The following is a 25,624-nucleotide window of genomic DNA, read 5'->3' as shown; positions in this document are numbered from 1 at the left end:
CCCAAGGTTTGTGTTTCTTTGAGAATCAAGATGCGGTGGAGGCCATTTTGAATTAAGATGCGGTGGAGCTTTAAAAAATATTATTTTTTCAAATATTTACACCTGAGTTTAGATGGATGGAATCCAGATCTTACAGCATGGTCATCTCAGTGCAGCACTGGAGTCCAAGACATTTCAACAAGCCTGCCAAGATGGTTCTGGTCATCCAGCCCTGCATGGAGTTCTGGCTTTTCCAGCAGCTCATGGAAGACTCCTCTGTCCCCCTTTCTTCTTCCCAGCACACCTTGCAAAAGAACCCAAACCTCCTGTAAAGAACACTTCTTCCTGTCACCTCACACACACACATGTCACCTTGGTAATTGGTAACCTCTGTCTGCCCAGGCCCAAACACCTACTTTGATATGGGTCATCAACACCTTTTGTCATGTTAACGGGCTGGCTTATCCCCAGCTAGGTATGTGAAGCTGCCTGGGCTTGTGATCCGAAACTGAAAGCAACAGTGCTTGACTCAGTTTTAATTAATCAACCTTTGCTTAATTTATGAGTTTGCTCCCATTATAGCTCTTTACTGAATCAAGAGATTATGGAGAGTCTGCCTCTCCCCCAAACTCTTAACATTTTGTCACATTTTCTTGCATTTACAGGCAGATATTTGCAATGTAAATGCAGGATGTATTCAAAAAGTTTTCAGAGCATTTCTGCATAATGCATACATTGAAACCACAAGTGTTCCCAATCCCAGAGTTACCTCTTTATGTTCTGCTATATAAGATGAATGAGGGACGCAGGTGGCGCTGTGGGTTAAAGTCTCAGTGCCTAGGACTTGCCGATCGAAAGGTCGGCGGTTCGAATCCCTGCGGCGGGGTGCGCTCCCGCTGCTCGGTCCCAGCGCCTGCCAACCTAGCAGTTCGAAAGCACCCCCGGGTGCAAGTAGATAAATAGGGACCGCTTACCAGCGGGAAGGTAAACGGCGTTTCCGTGTGCGGCTCTGGCTCACCAGAGCAGCGATGTCACGCTGGCCACGTGACCCGGAAGTGTCTCCGGACAGCGCTGGCCCCTGGCCTCTTGAGTGAGATGGGCGCACAACCCCAGAGTCTGTCAAGACTGGCCCGTACGGGCAGGGGTACCTTTACCTTTACCTTTATATAAGATGAATAGCTGTCAATTCACTATTTGGGAAAAGTAAACCAATACATTATTAATATTATGTTGTTATTCTTACTTAAGACTGTTATGCTGCAGTCCTATACACACTTGCTGGGACTAAGTCCCACTGAATTCAGTAGGACTTCATTCTGAGCAAACATGCCTAAGATTGCACTATTACCCTAACCTCCAGTAAGGTCAGGTTATGGATCCATTTGCCAGCCAAGAGCAATGTGTTTCTAATAAAATTATGAATGACTCAAGTACCTAGGAATATTAAGTAGCAACATATTACCCATATCATAGTTAAAAGTAATTGGCATTCAGAATGCAATTCAGCATTAAGATCATAGCAGAAGTTGGCCCTCTCCTGGGTGATTTTATAATTACTACTCTATAAGCAGTTTCAGAGAAACTAGTCATATATTACATTTCATTCTGCAGAATCCTTAGACCAATTTTGGGGACTTCGCTGTTTGTTAAATAATTCATAATGCCTCTCTGATATTTGTTTTCCTACCATTAAAACAATTAATTTATTGAAGAATGTAGGATTGTAGGATTTTTTTTTAGGTTATAGGGAACCCCAAATAATTTTTATTCAATATATTTCAAAATGTACATGACTGAGACTTGTGCAGTTTTGTGTAGAAATCAGCCTCAGTTCAAACAGGGCTTGATGGTATCAGTTAGTCTTAAAGTGTTCCTCTCTATACCATCCGTACATATCATAATGTATTGTTATGCTCCCCACATTTGTCTGAACAGTGAAAAGTCCAGAGGTGTAATGCTTATCTCACTTGGCTTAGTTTCTTTTGGAAGTTTGCTGGAGGCCTAAGGTATTTTGCAGCATTTGTTTTTATTTACAAAGATAAAAGCTGAGCCAGGCAAATTCCTTTGTGAGTAAAGTACCACCTAAGTACTGTTGTTAGGTATAACAAAGTTGCTCTGTACCAGAGGACAAATAAGTGGGCACCTGAGTCTCTCACCTGGCTGGTAGTGAGAAAGAAACAGAGAGTGGGATGTGTTAGCTGGAAGCAAGAAGCAGGCAGAAGCCAGACTGTTTGTTTGTTTGTTTAGAAGCAAGACAATTAGAGCTATGCTTGATTTCTGTTTGATTCCAAGGCTGTGAATGAGAAAAGCAAGACCTTCTGGGGTGTTAATTAAGACCCCAGACTCTGATTGTATATATGTGTAAATAAACCATATATCTTAAATACACCACAGTCTCCGCTCTCCCTCATTCTAAGGAAACCAGACCCTGGGAATCTCACACCGCTCAGAGACTGGGGTGGCATGCAACAGTATGTTATGTATGCCATGTGGTTGAAACCAAGGCAGATGGATTTGGAAATGTACCCTGACAATATATCTCACTATTTTAGATCTTCTCCCAATGGAATCCTTTTTGCCTGAAAAGGTCCCTTACTTACCACAGAAGTAGATTACTGAAACCAAGGCCATTAATATGTGGAAACATGCCCTCCTCCTAAGCAAACAGATTTTGCAAACGTTTTTACTTGTGACTTTAAAGTGTACTGCGCAAATGAACCTAATAAGTTTGTTTCATTTACCATTCATAGCAACATACAAAGTTTCCCTAAAATGAGTCAGTCTCCAAACAATGCATAATTTTATACATACAGTAGTACCTCGGGTTAAGAACTTAATTCGTTCCGGAGGTCCGTTCTTAACCTGAAACCGTTCTTAACCTGAGGTACCATTTTAGCTAATGGGGCCTCCCACTGCTGCCACACAATTTCTGTTCTCATCCTGAAGCAAAGTTCTTAACCTGAGGTACTGTTTCTGGGTTAGGGGAGTCTGTAACCTGAAGTGTCAGTAACCTGAAGTGTCTGTAACCTGAGGTACCACTGTACACTTCTGTCATGTCACCTCTTAGCTGCCTTATCCCTAAACTAAATAGTCCCAAATGCTGCAACCTTTCCTCATAGTGAGGTTGTATTGAGTACCATGACAATGTGATTTCGGATGAAACAAATCCCGATATGTCTGGCAGCAGAATCAGAGTGAGCCTTTCTGCAGCCGAGAAGGAAGTTAAGAATTGAAGAGAAGGAGGCGGGGGGGGGATCCACGTTGCAATCTAGCTCACTGCGTAGCTGGAGACGGCGGGTTAAGTTGGTGTAACTAGGACCTAAATCAATGCCCCAGGCCCAAGCGTCTTCCACATAGCAACCGTTGTCAAGGGCTTGCTGCCGTTGATCGGGCAGGTCCTGGCAGGGGTGAAAAAAAATTCATCAATTACCAAAAAAAATCTACAACACACCAGGATGGTGGTAGAGAAGACGGCGCTAAAACCAGAAGCGGAAAAAAATAATAATCCATAGTTGTCAAAGGAAGCTGCGGGGATTGCTCGGAGATTACTGTAGCTACGGTTCCGCCGAGGTGTTTCACAACAAACCTGACAGGACCCGGCAGCGCGGGTCTGTCAGACACCCAGACTATAGAGATAGAAAGATATAGCAGGGGACGGTAGATATTAAAAAATGGCTAGTTAAGATGGAGAGTAGTAATTTTAAAAGTTTTTTTTAAAAAAAACATACAAAATTAAAATTGCCTACAAAAAGATATAGTGAGGTCCATTTCTATCTTTATGGATAAACTGTGGCCGCGGAATAGATGTGTGTTTCGCTCTGTTCTTTGCACCTCTATAGTGAAATCTCTTCATCCTGCGCGTTGGACGTTAGGTTGGAAAAAGCAGTTCAGCGTGAGACCGGAAGTGCCCCAAAGAGTGCAGGAAGTGGCTAAAGTGTGTAGTTAGGCTTGTGCTTTTTTGGGTGGGAGCGAGGGGCTTTACTGCTGCCGCCGCTGCTTGCTTTAATTGCCAGTTTGCGGACCTTCCCTGGCTTTCCTCATGCTGCCAGCAGACTGTGCCCACAGGTGATATTGTTGTAGTAGTAGTAGTAGTAGTAGTAGTAGTAGTAGTAGTAGTTATTGCAGTTACATGATCAGCGTGCCTGCGATTTATGGAGTAGAATTGGAAAGGCCCCTCCTGTCCCGGCGCGTTTACTATCTAAGGAGGAAGGGAGCCCCGCCCCCCGCCGGCTTTGGGACGGGGTGGCGGGTCCAACCCCAGAACTTATTTGTAGGGTAAAAGCCGAGCCCCTTCAACAACGGAGGGAAGTAATGTTTCAGCTCATTGTGCAGCGGTACCCAGTGTTTCGTTTCTTAAAATGAGGCGAGTCTTGGATTACAAGCCTGCTTGTGAGGGCTGCCTAGAAATTCCATATACACATCCATAATTTAATGTCAGATTTTGAATGGGGCTGTCAAATGCTTCATTATCTCCCCATTTCTTTTCCTAGAGAACAGGCCAATTTAAAGAATGTTGATTACATTGTTTCCAAGTTAAATAGCAACATTTTCTTCTTTTACCATTTGCCATTTTAGACTGGTTTCTCTACTCACCCAAGCCTTGGAAGACTGTGCTGAACAAAAGCAGCAACTGCAGCAGAAACTAACACAATGCCAAGCTGTTCTTGGAGACTGGTAAGCTGGAGGTGGGGAAAGAGGAATATGTGCCAGTCCTATCTAAAGTTTCAGAGAATTGTTTTTTTCTTTTTAAGTGAGGAGGAAGCAAACTGTGTTAGTAAAAAAAACCACAACAAAAAACAACTGTGTTAGTTAATTCTCAGTTTTTCCATCTCTCCTTATTATCAAGTGGAAGAGATGAGTCCATACAGATTTTTTTTTAAAAAAGGTAAAAGCTAAGAACCTTGTTGTTTCCTCAGGATGTCTGGGCAAAGAATATTGTTATTAATGACAATAACTGTATTGTGTGCTGTTTAAAAGGATGACAGCTGTAGAAGAATTATTGGTCATACCTGTTTCTTGCTGAATGCATGCTTTATGTTTCCTTTCTGCTAGGAACTCACAAGCTCCTGAATACCCAGTCCTTGATGATGGCAAAAATGATAATCAAGGTATGGGAATAAATAGTTCTTTACCAGTAGCCCCAGCCTCTGTCTTCAATTAGGTGTTCTCTCTTTCCTTTGCCCACATGCTAGGTACTTTTGTCTGTGTCTTCAGACTTAGAGCCACTTCATTGTGGGATCACACTGGTATTCAGTGTGTTTTGCACTGGTAAAGGGGTGGAGTGGAGAGAGAGGGGGAAAAGTGGGGAAAGAAGCAAAGTATGAAATTTATAAAACAGTAAAAAAAGCCCAAAGCATTTTGATGTAGATTTTATTTAAGGTCCCTTCCAACTCTACAATTTTATTATTCTCTTATTCGAGTAATAATTTTTCCCTAAAAAAAGCTTTACATCTTAAACTTGGCTGTGGCAGTTTCTGTGCATACTTGGGTAGGATCAAATCCGATAACTCTTGTGATACATAAAAAAGGCTTCTTTGCATTGCAGGCCCAAAATTCTGCATCCAATCATTTGGAATATGCCATAGACTTGCATTTTTGTTAATTGTGGTCTGGTTCTACCATAATCTTGAGACAGTCAACATACTCTGTCTTCATGGTAGGCAGATTCAAATAAAGTTTAAGCTATCTGGTTAATGAGAAATTTCACTATGAGGAGGTGGTGTGGAAAACATAACATATCTCATTGTCCATAAATAACTTTGTGCTTTAAAAAATATCTGCATCATTGCAGGGGGATTGGACTAGATGACCCTACCCAACTCTACAATTCTACTAGTTTATGATTTGGATCAGAGCGAGACAGCACCGAAAGACCTTAATTAATATATTATCTCTTTCATTTGTAGGAAGTGAACCCTCAGCCAAGGAGCTTGAGGAACTGGAGCTGCTTAACAAAGCCCTTGAGAAAGCATTAAGGATCCGAGCAAAGTTCCAGCAGGCTCCATGTGAGCTTATAGAAAGTGCCAAAGCTGCAGAAAAGGCTGTTAGTAGTGCTAATGTAAAACAACAAGTGGATTATTCTAAAGAGAGCATCTCGAAGACAGTAAAAGTGCAATCTGTGAGCAGAAAGCCAGTGCCTTCCAAAAAGCCTACAGCATACATGCTGAAAGCTCCCTACAGGACTGACTTAGATGTGAAAAGGTCACAAGTGAAAATGTCAGGCAGACTGAGCTCCAGAACTTCAAAGATGCCAGGGAGGAAGAAGTCAGCCAAAGGGTCTGCCTCCCCCAAAGCCATGTTGTCTGCAAAAATAACCCAAATGGGTCATGAAAAGGTCTTTGCCACTGAAGAACCCAGAACACAACATGAATTTTCTAAATCTTCACATTGTGCAAAGCTAAACCCTTCATTTGGGAACCTTGTGGGTGGGGGAGACATTGTAGGTACTGATGTGCCTTTTTCTGAAGCAGAGCATAATTTTGTTGGTCCTGCTCCAGAGTCTGTAGCCACACAGAGCCATATGGAAGAAGGCACCCCAGGGGCAGACGCAACACCCCAGATATCTACTCTACAGGAAAAGGGGTAAGTTTCCAGGAGTTAAGCCTTTAGCTGGCTTGCTTCTTCTTGTTTCCTTCTCCATCAAACACATTTTGGGCCTGTTGAAATTTCTGAGCTATTTGTAAAGACGGTGGTTCTGGCTAAAGGTCCTTGACCTGAACTAATTTAATAAGTGGCAATACAAAAGAAATGCTTGTGGGATGGGTTGGAATTGGCAATGCCTGGGTTATGGAAGGGCAGCTGGTGTCCATACAGCTAGTAACTTGCTTTTTGATATCTGAAATTAAAGAGAAGGAAATGAAAGCATGTATCCAGATTTTGAATATGTGTGTGCTAAGTATTATAATGCAGTTCCATATTTTTTTTTACAGATCTTTGATAAAACTGCCACATCCTTATGGGAAAGCCTTTTCCAGGTATACCAGGTAACCTTATGCTAATCAAAAACTCAGAGTTCCCTGCAAATGGATGGGCGAAATTTGCAGGAGGAATCTAAGCCTTTATGGTAGGATGGCAGAGGTTATTAGTAATTTGCAAAATGGAGCTGGGATTGAAGAAATGTTCTGTAGTCTGTTTTCTGGCACATCCACGGGGGTGGCACCAATCTGTGTTGTCTAGATGGGTTGGTTTTAGAGACCTTAAGTGAACTTTTCATATAGCCATGGGTGTACTTAGTAGCCTCTTATTCTCATGGTCTTTGTTTGCCTTCTGCAGAATGGGTATAGGAAGCTGCCTGATACCAGGTCAGATTATACGTCCCTCTAGATCAAGAGCAGGGGACCTGCTAATGGTCTAATTAGACCTTTCAGACCTCCTCATTTGGCCCACAAGGCCATTTTGGCCAGGACATGCCCTTTTTAAGCTGGTGTGGGGCAGACAAAAAGCTGGCTCAGACAAAAAGGAGGCCTGCAGGGGTTTCCTGAGGTCACTGTGACATGGGGGTCTTCGCCCATCTGTCAGACTTGGCCCATGGGGGTGAAGGTGATAATGGTTGTGCCCTCTGGCCAGCATTGTCTGCTCAAACTGTCAGCAACTTTTTGGCACAGTCTTGGGCACAGGTGGTACCCATCACCTGATTTCTGTTGTTTCTAACTGGAGTTGGTCAAGAATTGAATATGGGACCTTATGCATGTAAAGCATGTACCTTACCTAATGCTAGTTTGGATAAACATGGGTTTCTTTAGGCTGATGAATGATAGAACCTCCCCCACACCAACACCTGGAATGGTATAATCAGGCTTCCTCGACCTTGGCCCTCCAGATGTTTTTGGCCTACAACTCCCATGATCCCTAGCTAGCAGGACCAGTGGTCAGGGATGATGGGAATTGTAGTCTCAAAACATCTGAAGGGCCGAGGTTGAGGAAGCCTGGTATAAATGATGTACTGTTATCCTGTTTCTTTTAGACATGGATTATGCTGTTTCCCTCTTGGAAATAATGAGTCTCTTCTGGTTTAATGCCAGTCAGTGATTCTTGGAGGCTATAGGTGACCAGGAGAGTTGCTGTTTACAAACCTGGGTTAAAAGCTTATCATGTGACACCATCTATAACTCTGTGAGGAAAGTAGTTCTTTGTGGTCACATCCACACGATGCACCTAAGTGCATTTAAAGCACATGACTTTCCCCATATAATCATGGGAATTGTAGTTAACCCCTCACATAGTTACAGTTTCCAACACCCTTAAAAGCTACAGTTCCCAGGATTCTTTGGGAGAAGCCATGCATTTTAAATTTACATGTGGATATGACCTGTATATGCAGTTTTAACACTGTTCAGTGTTTCCTTCATTTCCTTTGACATCTGAAGAGCTGCAAAGAAATGGGAATATGTGATCAGAGACCATATGTGATTGTCTTCTGATGTAATACTACTACAGTCATATCTCGGGTTGAAGTAGCTTCAGGATAAATATTTTTGGGTTGCGCTCCGCGGCGACCTGGAAGTAACAGAGCGTGTTACTTCCGGGTTTTGCCGCATGCGCAGTCGCTCAAAATGACGTCACGCACATGCGCAGAAGCAGCGAATTGCGACCCACGCAGACGCAGGTAGCATTTGCTTGAGGATGTGAATGGGGCTCCAGCACGGATCCTGTTCGCATCCAGAGGTACCACTGTATTACATTTTATGTCATTACTGTATGGCTGCTGGTTGTCTGAATGCATCCAGAGCTAGAGTTAATGGAGTGACTAGGGCTGGATCTAGACACATCAAAGAAGTGTTTCAGTGAAACACGTTGCAAACTTTGTACTGTATGAGAAATCTAGTTAGCAAAAACGGAACTCTACAGCGCCATCTGGTGTCAAAGTGTTAGAATGCACAAACAACGCATGTAAGGCACTTTTTCTTTGCCAATGTGGCTGAGTCCAGAGTCAAAAGAAAAATAATTAATACATCTCTATAGCTGCATCTGTCATATCCTATGTATAATATATACTATCATGTTTTTAACAGAAACTAAAACAAATGGCATCAATCTGTGTTGGCAGGAGGTTCTATCAAATTGTAGATTTGGATGACATAGTTTTGTCCTGCTGTTTAACTGAAACCACATGTGGTTTTCAAGTTTCAAAGTAAAATAGACACACAAATAAAATGCGTATGTGTTAGGAGTCAAAATACGTATTGGGAGCCAAATATTTCCTCATTCTTGCAGCTTGAAAAGCATCAGTCACTAGTGTCTAATAAACGTCTGGGATCTAAATGCCAACAACAACTTTAATTTGGAACAGGCAGAATAATATCTGCCACATGCTAAGTAAATATAAAGCCATTGTTCCACTGAGCCTAATCTAAAGAGTTTAACCTGGTAGAGAATACTTTCCACCAACTTAAAGTGTGAGTCTCTGAATTCTGCAACTGCTAACAGATTTTGCAATGAAGACCATATTCTTCAGTCATTGACATGTAGATTTCTGTATGGCTTGGACAGCAGACAAGGGTATCTGTTTTGCTGTGCTTTCTCATTGTTTATGATGGTCTTGTTTACTCCAGTGGAAGCCTACTGTGTACTACTGGAAACAAGGCTTGCATCTCTCAAGTAAGCAGATGCCCTTCTGTGGCTTTAGCTATCTGAGAAGATGCAATAAGTCCATCCAGCAATTTAGGACAAGTTATTCTCATCCTTGCCTATAGATGGAACAGATAACCTAAATTTGATTACTTTTCCAATAGGATTATACACAATCCTTCCTTCCTTAGATCGTTTTGGAGTTTTCCGTGACAAAGGTCTGTTGATACACTCAGTGTTTTGGGATCCTGCAGTGTAAGCAAATAAGTGTAGTTGACAGAAATACGATTGGCCCTGCTTCAGGAAGAACTGTAATGTGTGAGGTGTGAATTTCAGGCTAAGCCCAACTCTTGCTAACTGCTTGTTCCCCTCCTTTATAAATGTCTAGGCTGGGAGAGAAATGCCGTCTTTGCAAAACAAGCCCAGAAGCTGTTGCTGCAAGGAATAGTTTTATGGAGAAGCTACAAGCAACAGTATCCTTTTCTGGCTTTGGCTTTATAATGGGGGGAGGGCAGGGGGCAGCTGTGGCCTTCCAGATGTTGTCGGGACTCCAACGTCCAGTGGTCCCAACTAGCACGACCAACCACCAGGGTTGATGGGAGTCTAGCAGTATTAGAAGGGCCTCAGGTCCCCCAGCCATGCTTTAGAAGAAGTAAACATGTGTCTTCAGCTGTGGCTTGATGAGTGCATAAGATAGCCTATGTGGAAAGAGCCTTTTGGGCACATCCAAGACCTTGGGGGGCGGGGAGTCCATTCTGTTTCTTCCTTTTGAATATTCTCATTTGAAAAACGTCAGTATTTTTCAGTAGTAGTTTTTTTTTTTAAATATGGTCTTCAGTTTCAGCTTTTAAACACCTGCTGGAAAGTTTTCTGTTCTGTCAGGCACACAGTTAAGAATGCATCTTTCCATAATAGATGGTTTTTAATTTTCATTTTAATGTTAATTTTTGTCATTGTGCGGTTTTCTGTTTAATTGTTGTAAACTGCTCTGGTTTTTTTATGAAAAGCGGTATACAAATATTTTTTATAAACAAAATAAACAATATAGCATGTACCATGAAGGAAAGAAAGTTAAACTATAGGCAATATCATGCCTGTTCTGTATTTTTGGATAAAAATAGCTTTGAATAAAAGTTTGCAAAGGTGTGAAGATCCAGTCCCTCTTCTCCCAGCCCACTTTCTACCTGCACAGAACTTGGTGAATGCACCTGTGTGGAATTCCTTGTTTCCAGGAATGTTGCTAAATGCAAGGCCAGTTTTGGCCCTGAAACATTTGACCTTGCTATAAATCTGGCAAGCTAGCCAGTAGGATGGTGACCCTAAAAGCCTTTATTTCCACTGTCTCCACTAAGCCTTATTGACTTAAGCTTATGGTCAGTTCTGCTTGCCTTCACTAGCCTTAAGTCCACTTGAAGTGAAAGAAGAGTTTAAGCACCTACGTGACATTCACTCCCATGTAAGCCAGTGCATGGAAGCTGAGACCTCAGGTAAGGAAGGTGATGAAGGTAGCTAAAATGCTTTGGGAATGTAATTCCAGTCTCAAAAAATTGTGGGGGAGATATCCATACCCACAACTGTGAACAGATGATTTGCTCCACAGATTACATTGGCAAGAAACTATGGTTTGGTGTGCACCACCACCCCAAATTCTCTATTTTGTCTCTAGTCTGTATGATGTATGTAGTTTGGAACACAATATATCTCACCAATGTTTCATTTTTGAGTGTGCACTTAAAAATCCTAATGAATGGTAGCTGTCAGAACATAGCTTGCATTTATTTATTTGTGGGACCCCCGCACTTGCAACTTCTCTGAGGTGCTAGACTTGAGGCTGCCGTCTCCCGAGTGATTCTGTGAGACCTGATGTCTCTAACTCTCTTATTCCTCTTAGAGTCTCTTGGAGAAAACCCAACTTGGCAGAGACAGTACGAAAGTCTTCTGACTCTGGAGGGCCTGCAAACGATAGTGGGCCAGTGTCTGGACAAAGTGCACCAGTTAAGAGAAGGTGAAGGATATGACGTAATAACATTGTGTTGTTGTTTTTTAAAAAATGATGTATAGATATAACCAATTACAGATAGATAAAATCAGATTTGGGAGCTGCAATACCACACACTCATTCTGCATGCTTACCCTGGATGGTTGAAAATTCAGCACTCGTTCCAGGTTTCCACCTAGGCGTGGGCCGTGTAGGGTTAGGACATTTTGTCATAATCCTGCTTGGTCGCCTCCTATGGCACTGCAGCTTTCTCAGCAAAAACAAACAGATCAGCCTTACCCTGTAACTAATTGCTCAGTTCCTAGCAATGCGTGGCTTGTTTTCTTATGCAGATACAGTAAGCAAATTGTGTTGCAAACAAAAGGTTTGTTATAGAACCATGGAGTTGCAAGGTGTCTTTTTACCCATCTGGTTCAACTCCCTGCTTAATGCAGGAGATCAAGAGTATCCCTAACAGGCATCTGCCTGGAGACCTTGAGCAAGGGAGAGCCTGCTAGCCCTCTAATAGATTGGTTCCACTGTCAATCTGCTTGTATCAATAAGACGTTTCAGTTCAAATATTGCCTTATGAACCTAAGAAGAGCCTGCTGGATTAGGCCAGTTGCCCATCTTGTCCAGCATCCTGTTCTCACAGTGGCCACCCAGATGCCTGCGGGAAACCTGCAAGCGGAACCAGAGCACAACCCATCCTGTGGTTTCCAGAAACTGGCCAGAAGCATTATGCCTTCTGTAGGAGCGCATTCCATAGTTTCACTTGAGCCCATTAGAGATCTAGTCCAGGCGTAGGCAAATTCGGCCCTCCAGATGTTTTGGGACTACAACTCCCATCATCCCTGACCACTGGTTCTATTAGCTAGGGATGATGGGAGTTGTAGTCCCAAAACACCTGGAGGGCCGAGTTTGCCTATGCCTGACCGTCCTACCTTCTGGGTCAGCCGAGAACAACACTTTGTCCTCTTCTTCTGTGTTCTACCCTTCTACCCTTCAGGTATTGCCAGAGTGCTATCACTTCCCTCTTAGTCTCCTCACTTTTGTGCTTTGCTAATCCCCTGACAGCTATGGAGTCCCATTCGAAGCTGTTCCCTGCTAACTCCGCTTGCAGCGAGGGATGCTCCTCTGCATGCTGTGCCTCCCCTGGAAGCCAGAGGTGCTGGGATGTAGAAACTGTTGGGCCACCGCCACTGCTTTCTTACTCCAGCTTGGAGGAGCTGAAGGAGATGGAAGCCTTGAGACTGAAGGTGGTGATGCTGCACCAGCAACTTGAGATACAGAAGGTAACTTGGCAGTAAGGCTGCCTTTTATGGTGTTGGGGTCCAAGCTCTTTGCTCACTTTGTTCAGACATCCTGGTGAGGTTCAGCTGGTGGGGTGTAAGTCTTAAGATGTATGCTTAAGATAAATAAAACATTTAATAAAAATAATAATAAGGTGATTGAGGTCTTGGAGGAATCACTGTTAGTCGTCCCCCATGGCTTGGACACACCAGGAACTTTGTGTTTAGTGTTGTAGACCCAAGTTTATTGAACTCCCTTCCAGCTGAAGTCAGACAGGCACCTTCCCTGCTGAATGCCCAGCACCTATTAAATGCTTTTTTCATTTATTCTGGCAGGCATTTTAATTGAAGTTTGATTTTATAGTTTTAATTGATTTTTACTGCTTGTATTGTATCGAGAGACTATTGCAGTTTAGCAGTATATACATTGTTTAAATAATAATACAATAAAGATCTAAGGGCTGTAGTTCAGAAGTAGAACGTCTGTTTTACATGTACAAAGTTTAAATTCCCTATATCTTCAGATAGGGCTGAAACCCTGGAGAGCTGCTACCATCCAGTGTAGACAGTATACCTAGCCAGATGAAGCAATGGTCTGACTGTATGAAGCAGCTTCCTGTGTTCCTAAATCTGGCTGTTTTATATTCAGAGAGATTAATTGGCTATCCTGCTGCATAGAACTAAAAGCGAGTGGATGAAACAGAAGGCAGCTAGGGAATATGCTCTCACAACTGGAAACTGGCCAGATGAAAACTCAGTTTTTACTTAATGGTAGCTGTAGAAAGCTTTTCTATTGAGCTTGAACCAATTGTGCTAATTTATTGATAGTATGAGTTCCGGAGTGGGGTATCATTCTAATATAATGCATTAAGTTTGCCGTAGGAGCAAAGTGCCACGTTTTAGCCAACCATTCACTTGGTTTTTCATCTGTTCTCTTTTCCCCAGCTTCGGTCTGTAGCTGCCCCTGAGGTTATACCTCCTTTAGCATTAGGCTTCACTGGCTATCCAAATGAGCCTCATTGCACCATCCTGATGCTACGCTGACTCTGATTAGTGGCTTTTTTCTTTTTTCATCATTGCAGGTTGCTTGAAGGGCTCTGCTTTGTGGGTTTCTTGGTTCACACTGCAGAAGGCACCACAAGCCAGCGCAGCTGGCTGCCTACGCATATTAGCAGCCATTTACTGAGAGCTGGAAAAGGCAGTCAAGGGACAATTATACAACTCTTACTTGCTTCCCTGATTCAGTATATCACCTGCACTCCTCAACTTCTGAATGGTCTGTGTTGGAGATACTTTCCCTCCCCACTAACAGGTTGTCTTGTTCCCAGGCCATGGAAGCTGAACTCCTCCCTCTTCTAGAACCTGGATGTATTCAGGAAAGCTCCAGAGCATCACTGTGCCGTGCCATTTACACCTTGCTGTGTGAAGGAGGTGAACGCTTCCCTGTTCTTGTACATGATGAGGAGTTGCCCAGCTGACTTGATGCCTCAATCTGACTTATGACAATGTGTATAGAAAGCATTGAACTCTGGCTGCAGTCCTTGGTGCAGTGCACATCCTTGGGCTGTTCTGTGAATGATCAAGCTTAATAGTACTCTAAGGGGCATTGCCTGCATTCATAAAGCAAATAAATTTATTTTATACCTTTGAAATCTTTCTCTTGCACAAATTTCTTTCAGCCTCATCTGAAACCTCTCAAACAGGTTCTGATGTACTCCACCCCCCTTCCATAAAAACACCTTTCTCATTGAGAATGGAGGGATGGGCTGTTAATGACCAAAGATTCTGGTGCATGCCATTTTGGCCATGCATGTGGCCCATGTTCAGGCTCCTGAGGACCTGAGACCTTCCTGTGAGCAGATTTCAACATGTATCAAAAAGTGCAAGGTTTAAGAATTCAGAGAGTGATCGTACCTTATGCCCCACTTGTGGGCTTCCCATTGGCCCCTGTGAATAAAGCCTCCTGGATTAGATGGGCCATAGGCCTGATCCTGCAGTGCTCTTCTTGGGTGCCAAACCCAGTTCCAAAATTGAGACTTTTCAGCACACATCAGCAAACATACCCACCTACATTCCTCAGATGAAAATAGGGACATTCTTTTCTACATCACTAACACTCCTGGAGGTGGGGGGCTTTTTCTGTATGTTAAGATTTTTTCATGATACAGAAACCCCCCCTCAAAGCCCAGCTAGCTTCAGCACCCACCCTCGACCCCCATAACCTCCTTGGCCCCCACATCCCTCAAACTACAGCCCCCCACAGGCCTGCCTGCATCCTGCCAGCCATACCCTTCCCCATCACCCCAGGGCCTTCTGCCCAGGATTTCCTCAGGCTGCTGCCTTCTCTTCAGGCCTGACCTGGCTCACTTCCTCCTTGTTTTTATTCAGCATGGCCAGCTGGACAGGGGGCTGGGGGCTCAGCAGGCCAGGGAGTCACAGTCAGTGGGGACAGTGGCGTTGGCATCCCCAGTGCCTTGCTCCCCCTTCTCCTCTTCCTGCTACAGCTGCTACTACTACTATTCCACCAGCCTGGCTCCCTCAGACACAGCGCAAGAGTCTTTGGTGGCAAATGAGGTCGAGGAGGAGGAGGTGGAGGAGCGGAGGAAGGCAGCCTCAGCCAGCAACTCTCTCTCCCCCCCCCCCCCCCGCTTCCTCCAATGTGAAGCCATTTCCAGTTAGCATACCTCAACAAAGATGGGAATTCAGGACTCGGCATGAGAAAGTGAGAAACCGTGAGAGCGGCATGTTGCGATATTCACAAGATCCACATTGCAGGGTTTGGAGATGGAAAGACCATAAAGCACAAACCACTACTGAGTTTTTTAAAAGGTTGAGATGGATTCACAATATATGATCACTTTTTGCAGATGTTCTTGACAGGTGTGTTTTTTTTTTTTTTAGCTGAACCACTGCTCTAGTTGAATAGCCTGTTCTGGCATGGTGCCCTATTAGAGCCTGATTAGAGCCAGGAATATAGCAGCAACCTGCTGTCTTTGCGAGGTATGGCAATGACAGAGTTGTGACATTTTAATCAGCTCACCTTTTCGCCTTGTTATTTCTATTCAATCCCCAGGAATTGTCAGTGTTAATCTAGCAAAAGCAGTTTTCCCATCAAACATGGGAATTTGGGAGGGGGGGGCAGGGAGCTGGCAGCAAAATTCCAATTGTTCAACATGTAAGGTTGCTGGCTTCCAAGAGTTCAAATACTTTTGCACCTCAAAAGAGCATCAAACTGGTTGCATACTGTTCTGCTGAGAGGTGATTTGCTCTTTTATTCTGTGCTCCTGAGGCCATGTTTTTTTAAAAAAACTTTTCAGCCTGTAAAGTAAGCAAAGCAAGGCCCACTAACACAGTGGCAAAGAGACTGATCTGTGAACCAGAAAATCAGTCCCCAGTTCAATGTTTTCCCTCTTGCAGGAACTTGCTAGGTTCCTCTAGCTTAGAGGGACATGGGAAGGACTGCTGAGATAATGGTCCGGTTCACAAGTCACATTAATCTGCAACTAAAAGAAACATTAAACCAGAAATAGGAATTGTGGTGCTCTCCTGGCATTGTTGGACTACAGCTCCCATAATTCCCGACCATTGGCCATACTGGTTCTGGCTGATGGGAGATAAAGTATGACAACTTTGGGAGGATGCCATGTTGACTATTCCTGCATTAGACTATAAAAATAAACTATGGCAAACTAAGAGGCAAATCAGTGGTAGAGCATTTGCTCTGCATGCAAAAGGCCCTGGGTGAAATCACATCTTGAGGTACAGTGGTACCTCGGGTTAAGTACTTAATTCATTCCGGAGGTCCATTCTTAACCTGAAACTGTTCTTAACCTGAAGCACCACTTTAGCTAATGGGGCCTCCCGCTGCTGCTGCGCCACCGGAGCACGATTTCTGTTCTCATACTGAAGCAAAGTTCTTAACCCGAGGTACTATTTCTGGGTTAGCGGAGTCTGTAACCTTAAGCGTCTGTAACTTGGAGCGTATGTAACCTGAGGTACCACTGTATAGCTGGGAAATGCCCATTTCAAATTTTGGAGAGCCATTGCTGGTTGTTGCAGATAGTATGAAATCACATTGACCAATGGTCTGACTCACTCCCTATAGTCTGTTGAATATTGTGCTATTATTTCCATAGCGGTCTTATTTCTGGTCTGTCGACTATAATAAATGGGTGGTGGTGATCCACGTGGCTTGAAATATCATGGGCATGTTTGCTTTTGAGCATTAGACATAAACATGTGTTACATACATTCACTTAAAAACAGTTTGCAAATTAAAATATTCAAATGCTCACAGCCAAGGCACAACAATTCTTTCATCCTTGTCCTGCTAATAGGTTTGCTGCCAAAAATCTACTGTTTGTTAATGATTTTCCTTAGGACAAATCTTGGCACTTGCAAATTTGTTTGAGATTACCACTTAAGCTGAATACTTTGTAAAATAAAATGTGAAATTTGATTGCCCACGAGGGGAATAATACAGTAAACCAGGACTTGAAAATATTGTTTGAATAATGCATGTTGTGGAGAAAATGGATAGAGAGATGTTTTCCTGCCTCTCTCATAATATTAAAATCCAGGTTCATTCAACGAAGCTGAAAGGTGTGAGATTCAGGACAAACGAAATAAAGTACTTCTACACACAGTGCATAGTCAACAATGGAATTTGCAATCACAAACAGGAGCTGCAACATTTTGTTGCTATTTTTAAATGACAAAATTGTCTCTTTCTTCATTGTTATGTACCCTGTTCTTGCAACTAGGGCTATTTAATTGCAAGTTAAGTCCAGGATGGTTATGACAGAGCTTACTTCCCATTAAGTATACTTAGAAAAATTGGTTCAGATTTTCAACCTGAACCTGAACCTCAAAGGCTCAGTTTCAAAATGCTCTGCATATAATGGCCTTAAGGGAAGCTGTAGTAGAAGCAACTGTCGAAGTGATTAGATGTAGGTGCTTAAAACACTCTACACGAATTGTTTAATGGGGGTAAAAGGCACATACTGAAGATGGAATATCTCCTTCTCAGTAGAGATACCTTCCAGACTCAGAAGATAGATGATAGATAGATAGATGATAGATAGATAGATAGATAGATAGATAGATAGATGATAGATAGATAGATAGATAGATAGATAGATAGATAGAGACAGACAGACAGACAGACAGACAGACAGATCTCTCTCTCTCTCTCTCTCTCTCTCTCTCTCTTTTTCTTTCTTTCTCTCTCTCTCTCTCTCTCTCTCTCTCTCTCTCTGAATGCTGGAAGCCAAAGCAGCACCATCCTCAGATAAGAAGGATAAGAAGGAGGCATCAGCAGGCCTTGGGGAACCCCAAGGTTTGCAGAGGAGGGAACCCAGAACCCCAGCCCAATAAAGGCTGAGCATGCTCAGTGACCACAGAATGCAGAGTGGCTGAACAGGAGGCACTCCACACTCCAACATTTTGTTCCAAGTTCTACTAGTTACCTCCAGTTCTCAGGCAGGTAGTGAGCACCTGAGATTTACCACTTCAGACTGCAGGTTGGGGCTCATGTGGCAGAATCTGTCTATACCAAAACTATCAGATCTTTCTCGTTGACAAACTAGTTTTCCACAAGTCGTGATTTTTAATTGTATGGAAAAGCATTCTATTGTGCCTCAGTATTCCAGCTACCATGGTAAATGGAGGCAAACACTTTGGCCCTGTTTGCAGGGGCTTCTCAAAAACTGCATAAATGGAGACCTGTGTGCAGCTTGCAAATAGTGGTGAATGTTTATGTGTGTGTGTTTGTATCTTGGCTCAGACCTAAGCTATGTTCTTGTTCCACAGTTGGCAATCTGAAAATGGGTTGTTATTTCTGCTGCCTCCTTCTTCAACTCTGATGACTGAAGATGCAGGAATTCTTTGACAGCACTAACCAAGGAGGTGTGTGAGCCTGCCATTGAGCTGAAAATAGGAGGGAAATGTCACCTAGCAACTTGTCACTATCCAAGAAGCCTTTGTTGGTGGGAAGGAATGTGACATTTTGATGCTATTTCCAGAGCCATATTTCCGGAAGCTGCTATGTTATTAAGGCAACACTGTAATTTTTCCCACCTTGACTCATCAAAGGCAGAGGAAGGCTTTCTAAGACCATGCCACATGAGTCAAGAATGGTGTTCTCTCTTGTCCCAGGTCTTCAGTATGTGCTTTTATCAGCTTCTAACTGTGCAGGCTTGCATGGACCATGGCTGTGGGATGGAGGCAGGAGTCCAGATAGGGCAAAAATGGGCATTCTCACACTCCAGGGGTCAAATGTGGCCCTCCAGGCCTCTCTATCTTGGCCCCTCAGCAGTCTTCCCAAGCCACTCCTACCCCCTCCAGCATTTTCCCGATGAAAATTGGGACATCCCATTCCATAATGATAATTTTACTATGTATACCCCACACATCTTCCTGGGTTGCCTCAGCCACTCTGGGCAGCTTCCAACACATATAAAAACATAATAAAACATTAAACATTTTTAAAAACTTATCTATACAAGATTGTGTTCAGATAGCTCGGGGGTTGGATAACTCCATACCCTCCAACATTTCTTCAATGAAAATAGGGACATCCTAAGGAAAAGGGGGACATTCTGGAATCAAACCAGAAACTGGGACGAAACCAGGGATGTCTCTGGAAAATAGGAACACCTGGAGGGTCTGCTCCCCTGATCTCCAGACCCTCACCAGCCCTACTTCATACCCTCCAGTGTTTTTGAAAGGGGCTTTCAAAGAGCTCTGAACTGCACTTTGAAGCCTCAACAATCAGTTGAATGTTGTGGAGGGCGGTGTTTCTAAGCTCCACAGAGGGCTCTTTGCTGTGCTTTGAAGCGGCAACCGTCAGAGGATTGGTGGTGCTTCAGAAGCTTCTTTTGGCCAGGGCAGCTGCATTTTTACTTGTCCCTGACTGATGTCATATGAGATGTCAGGTGATTGGCAGGGGAGCATTGCTTGCCTAGAATGGCCAGGCAGGTCAAATGGGGAGGCCTGGTGGGCCTGATTAGGTATGCAGGCTGGACGTCCCCCAGCCCTGCATAACATAATACCCAGATTCCCAGCTTTCATTTCAAAAAGAGAGCAAGTTTCCAACATTTATAGAACCTGAGATATGAGACAAGATGCACAGACACTATGCTCATTTTTAAATGAGAAATTAGTCTGTTCCGCAATGTTTTACTTTGTGCCCCACCCCAGCAAAAAATAAATAAAAAAATCCTGTGAGGGTTGGTCCCTCTGAGACCTATGATAGTGTGGTGTGGCCACCCCCACTGCTGACCTGTGGCCCCTGGATGGTTGCTTAAGGGTCCTAGGGACGGGGGGCGGCGGAAAGAGAAAATAGCCACGCCAATGTAATGGTTAAAGTGCAGAACTAGAATTGGAGAGGTTGCAATTCAAATCCCCATCCAGCCATTCATCTTACTTGTTGAAATTAAAAATAGAATAGCCATGTTCGTCTGCTACAGTAAAAATAAAACAAAAGAGTCTCATGGCACCTTTAAAGACTGACAAATTGATTATGGCATGAGCTTTTGTAGACCATTTCAATAGAATACATGAAGAACTTTATGCTGTTACAGATTTGTATGTCTTCAGGGCTTGCGACAAGCCTCTGTGGCCAGTTCTGCCATTAGGCAGAGTGAGGCAACTGCTTCAGGTGACAGATGGTGGGGGTGGGGGAAGGTAAAGCAAAGGTAAAGGTAAGGTGTTGGGGGACTGTGCTACAGGCCTTGCTTTTGCCCCCTGAATCTAGTCTGCTGCCCTCAGGTGTGACGGAAGATGCGGTAATCCTGCACTCATCAGCAGCCATTGGAAGTTTTTAAGGACTGAAGTTATGTGCTGGAGGTAGTCCACCCCCGAACAGTCTAGTTACAACATTTTGACACCAGCTGAAGCTCCTGGACCAGTCCCAATAGCAGCACCACATAGAATGCATTCCAGTAATCGAGTCCTGAGGTTACCAGTGCACTAATCACCACAGCCAGTCTGTCACTGTGCAAGAATGACTGCAATTGGTGTACCAGCTATTGCTGGGAGAAGGCACTCCTAGCTACTGAGGCTACCTGAGACTTCAGCAACAAAGATGGATCCAGCAGGAACTCTAAACAGCAAGCCTTACAGAGGGAATGCAACCCCATCCAAAACGAGCAACTGTCCAATCTCCGAGATGCGGGACCCCTGCCCCCCACACTGTGCCTCTGTCATCCCAGGGTCTAAATTCCGTTTATTAGCCCTCATCCAACTCCCAAGTGCGTCCAGACACGGGTCGAAATAATGCACAGCCTCTCCTGACTGATGTTAATGGAGAAATAGGGTTGCTTGGCAGCAGCCTCTAGAGGGCAGCAGAGCATCGCTATTTCTTGCCGTTCCCCCTTTCATTATCTCTGCCACGTAGGTGTAAACGGAACCCCCCGCTGGCCCATCCATCTCTCCCTGAACGGTGCTTGCAGATGAGCTAAGGTATTGGCTTCTTTATCTTTCTGCAGAATGAGTCACCCTGGCCCAATTGCCCTGATCTGTCTTTTGCTCTGTGCGGGGGACGGGAGCGAGATGCGCTGTGAAGAATATCACAGAGAGTATTATAATAAGAAGTACATCCTTACAATGGTCGCTGCAGCAAATGAAGTGGCAAGATGCAAAGATGGGCAGGATTCCAGATGCGTGCCATTTCTTTTAGACTGCAATCCTGCCACCTTATTATTTTATCCAGTCTTTTCAGTCAAAGAAAAGCTTGCATAAAACTAAACTCCTCTACTTTTTAATAACTGCCTATTACAGGGATTCTCCCCCACCTCCAACACTCTGGCATGACAAGCTTCACCAGCTGAAATGATTTCTGCATTTCTACCAAAGGAAACCTAACCAGCATGAACTGGGAAGAAACAACATTTGCCGGCTGCAAAATATTCCTCAAAGTGATGCTGAGAGCTGTGTCCTCTACATCAGTGTTTCCCAACCTTGTGCCTCCAGATGTTTTTGGCCTACAACTCCCATCATCCCTAGCTAGCAAGACCAGTGGTCAGGGATGATGGGAGTTGTAGGCCAAAAACATCTGGAGGCACAAGGTTGGGAAACACTGCTCTACATGATTACTCCATAACAAGGCTCACTGAATTCCGTGGCATTTCTTATTTCTTATGTGTTCACTCAGTGCTTGTCTTGGTGTTAAATAATACCACTGGAACCTGCAACAAAATGTTACAGCATGGAGTCACTTCAATTCCATGTTCTAGCCAGACACATCTTCTTTTATTATACACTACGTTCCGTTCCCTCCTCCTTCCTACCTTTGCACACACACATTCTGTGTCCACTGAGCATACTCAGTCTTTATTGGCTGGGGTTCTTTTTGGTGTGTGTGTCTTACCCTGTAGCCCCTTCATTATTTTTCCTTTTGAATTTCTGAACATCCTGTATTCCATTGCCCACCCCCAAGCATGCTGATTTTACCCTCTTGTACACAAGATATGTTGTCTGGTTACCTTGGGAAGAGATTGATGCTGTGTACACACACCATCTGCTTAAAACACATATTCTTCTACCAGCTCAAGAGAATCCCAGGAACTGTGATTTACCTTCAGAGACCTACAGTTTTGAACAACCTTAACAAACTACAGTTCCAGGATTCTTTGGAGGGAAGTCAGCGGCTTTAAATGTATGGTATCAGTATGCACTACCTCTGTTCAGTCCCCCCCCCCCCTTTGTAACATAGCTTTTATTAATTTTCACCTTTAAACTGTTTAACATGGTTGCATTAAAATATATCTTTATTTACATTAGAGCATCTGACATGCAACAATTACATAAAAATAAAAGAACAATAAATTGTCATGAACTGGCAGAACAACAGGGAATAATAATAATAATAATAATAATAATAATAATAATAATAATAATAATAATAATAATTTATTTATTATTTTTACCCTGCCTATCTGGATCCTGGTGAGGGGTGGAGCTGGGACTGGGACACACCGGGGTCAACTGGGGATAGGGAAGGAGAGGTTGGTGTAGGAAATACTCATGGGGTGACAGAGGATGACGAGGGAATGGGGGCCAACGCACAGGAACCAAAGCAGCAGGACCCATCACCAGAGCCAGAGGGCCCCCGGCCTCCACAAACATGACAGGCTCTGAGAAGTAAGAAGCAGCAGGAGTTGTGCTCCAGGAGGCTGAGACAGGCAAGGCCCCAGAGCCCAGCTCCCTAGCTGGCCAGGTGGGGCTCGCTAGCTCTGGGAGAAGGTGTGTGATTCCTCAGATGGAGTAGGCTTGGAACAGGTGAGGGTCACATGCCTCATCAAGCCCAGATGCTGCAATCAGCATGCAAAGTATAAAAGGGCAACAGGGCTGAGGCGCTGAGTCTGTTCAACTGCTCATGTTGATGGATCTCAGCTTGGATGCTTCAGGATCTCTGCACGACTGTGCTTTGGACTCTGGACACATGGATTGACCCTGGACTGGGGACTCGACATACTGACTTGCTGCCAGGTAGGCCAGAAGTTCAGGACATAAACACTCTGATAAACATTTCCGAATATATTAACAAAGTTGTGTCAAAGTGCATAGACTGTGAAAAAGATCACCTGTTAGTTCCTGCAGTCTAAGTTCCTATTAAAGGCATGGGGGCTGGTCAGGCTGGCTTTTCCTCCTAGATGCATTGATATGGTGAGATGTCCCTGTTTTCATCAGAGAAAAGTTGGAGGGGATGGAGTCTTCAACAGCAAAATGTTGGAGGGTATGGAATAGGATGTCCCTATTTTCTTTGGAGAAATGTTGGAGGCTGTGCAACCCTCATGTTCATCACTAGTTCGCATTGTTTGCACAGCATCATAAAGCAAATTCTGGGTGACAATCGCAGGCCGCATTTAGCTAGAGCAGAACCTGTGGCCCTCCGTATGTTGGGAGCTATAATTTCCAGCATCTTTGACCACTGGCCGTGCTGGTTTGGGGCCGATGGGAGTTGGAGTGGTGGCAGGTTCCTCATTCCTCAGAGCATTGCTTTCCCAAGGCATCCTCCTCCAAATCCAATTAAAGGGATTATGCTACAGCCACAGCTGCTTCAACAGAAGGATATCAGAGCTCCTAGTTCCTCTTGCTTTGCCCTTATGCTAGTGATAATCTAAGAATATTCTTAGCTAGGGGAAAGGCAAGAAGAACCACTGAGCTTTAGTGCCCTTTGTTGAAGTAGCGGTGTGCACCAGAGAGTTTAAGTACTACAGTGATAGACCTATTAGATGCAGAAGTCAGCACTTTGGGAATTATTAGAAGAAGCTGTCTGGTGCATCTTGCCAAGTATTATCTCTTCTGAGTTCTGACTGGCAGTGGCTCTCCGGAGCCTCGGACCAGACGCCTTTCCCATCTATTGGTTCCTTTTAACTGGAGATGATACCTGGGACTCTGCACCCGAATCATTGTGCTCGGCTGCCACTGAATCCTGGGCTCCTCCCATGGCTTCCATACATTTATGAAACAGGGAAGTTTTTCCTTCTCATTACTGTGAGAGTCATGTATGTCTGGTGAAATCTCAGAAGCTTGCAGAAGGATGAGTGAGTCTTCTAATGATCCAGGGGTGAAACTTCTTTAGAGAGTTTTCTGCCTCTCTCTCTGACTAGCAAAATCACTTATCTATACATGAATAAATGTATACCTGTGTATGCCTCATTCATATCATAGACTCATAGAATTGTAGAGTTGGAAGGGAACCTAAGGGCCATCTAGTCCAACCCCCTGGAATACCGGAATCACAGCTAAAGAATCATTGACAGATGGCCATCCAACCTCTGTTTAAAAACCTCCAACAATCATATGGTCTTATCTACCTTGTCTTTGAATTCTTCTTCTTCTTCTTCTTCTTCTTCTTCTTCTTCTTCTTCTTCTTCTTCTTATTTATTTCTAAACTCTGGTCTCTCAGGACAGGCACAAAAGGACAAGGGGGGGGGGGAAGCAAACGCAGGCACCAATTATTTAAGAGAGCAGTTTGTATAATGAACCAGCTGGAATGGAAATTTTGGGTTTTCCGAGTGTACATTGCCTTTTTTTGTCTTCTGAAACACTTGGCCAGAGAAAAGTAAGTCTCCAAGCTAGACTTCTTTACAAAGGGGATCATGGGAAACTTTCACCATCTCTCCTCCCCTCCCCACATCATTGGATGCTTTTATTTCTTTCGCCCTCTCTCATTCTACACAAGAATTAAATAGGAGCTTCTTGCTTTCTTTTCCTTGTCCTTGAATGGATTCAATTAAGCTTGTGAGACCCCCCCCTCCCTCCTGGGCCATCCTCCCCCCCCCCCCGTTACTCTTGTGGCATCATCTGCATCGATTGCTTTCGCAGACCTGCTTCTGCCCTATAATGCTTTCCTCTGTCACTTGCTAAAATGGGCTTTGTTTCTAGAAAGACAAATGGGAAGAAGGTGATGACAGTCCTAGTGATGGTAAAGCAGGGAGGTCAATAGCGCCCCCACTCCACCCCCTGTTATTTCTATCACCAGGAAAAGCTGAGACTGAAGCGCAGTGTCACAGAGGCTTCCAAAGGATGGAGAGGGATGAAGAGCTGCATGCTGATGGGGCCAGGCAAACACAGGGGCCATTGTGTGGCCTGGAAACTCCTGCATGCAAAAAAAAGGAGGCAATGGCCTCAGAGTTGGCAGCTCAGAACTTCCCACTAGAAACACTAAATTCTCCAAAACTTTATATGGAGTGTTTCTAGTGGGAAGTTCTGAGCTGCCAACTCAATTGGCAGACACCAGGAACTCTAGAGCCAGCATGTTAGAGACCGGGGATAGGGAACGTTTTCCAGCCAGAGGCTG

At 44.0% G+C, this 25,624-nt stretch overlaps 1 protein-coding gene across 2 annotated transcripts; it reads left to right on the top strand.

Moving 5' to 3' along the window:
- Window positions 1–3,878: 3,878 nt before the first annotated feature.
- On the top strand, window positions 3,879–14,468 carry TEDC2 (tubulin epsilon and delta complex 2). 2 transcript variants are annotated; one of them, XM_083711129.1, is made up of 10 exons: window positions 3,879–4,044; window positions 4,555–4,653; window positions 5,032–5,087; window positions 5,886–6,561; window positions 6,909–6,953; window positions 9,935–10,019; window positions 10,925–11,033; window positions 11,438–11,551; window positions 12,602–12,819; window positions 14,145–14,468. In XM_083711129.1, the coding sequence occupies exons 1-10, from the start codon at window positions 4,019–4,021 to the stop codon at window positions 14,292–14,294; spliced, it is 1,578 nt and encodes a 525-aa protein (XP_083567255.1). In that variant the 5' UTR covers window positions 3,879–4,018; the 3' UTR covers window positions 14,295–14,468. The 2 variants fall into 2 exon arrangements, with proteins under 2 accessions (XP_083567255.1, XP_083567254.1); XM_083711128.1 differs by having other exon boundaries at window positions 6,909–6,962.
- Window positions 14,469–25,624: the final 11,156 nt, after the last annotated feature.

The sequence above is a fragment of the Podarcis gaigeae genome (assembly GCF_964106915.1).
Source record: "Podarcis gaigeae genome assembly, chromosome: 14".
Lineage (NCBI taxonomy): Eukaryota > Metazoa > Chordata > Lepidosauria > Squamata > Lacertidae > Podarcis > Podarcis gaigeae.
This window is presented reverse-complemented; position numbering and strand designations above follow the sequence as displayed.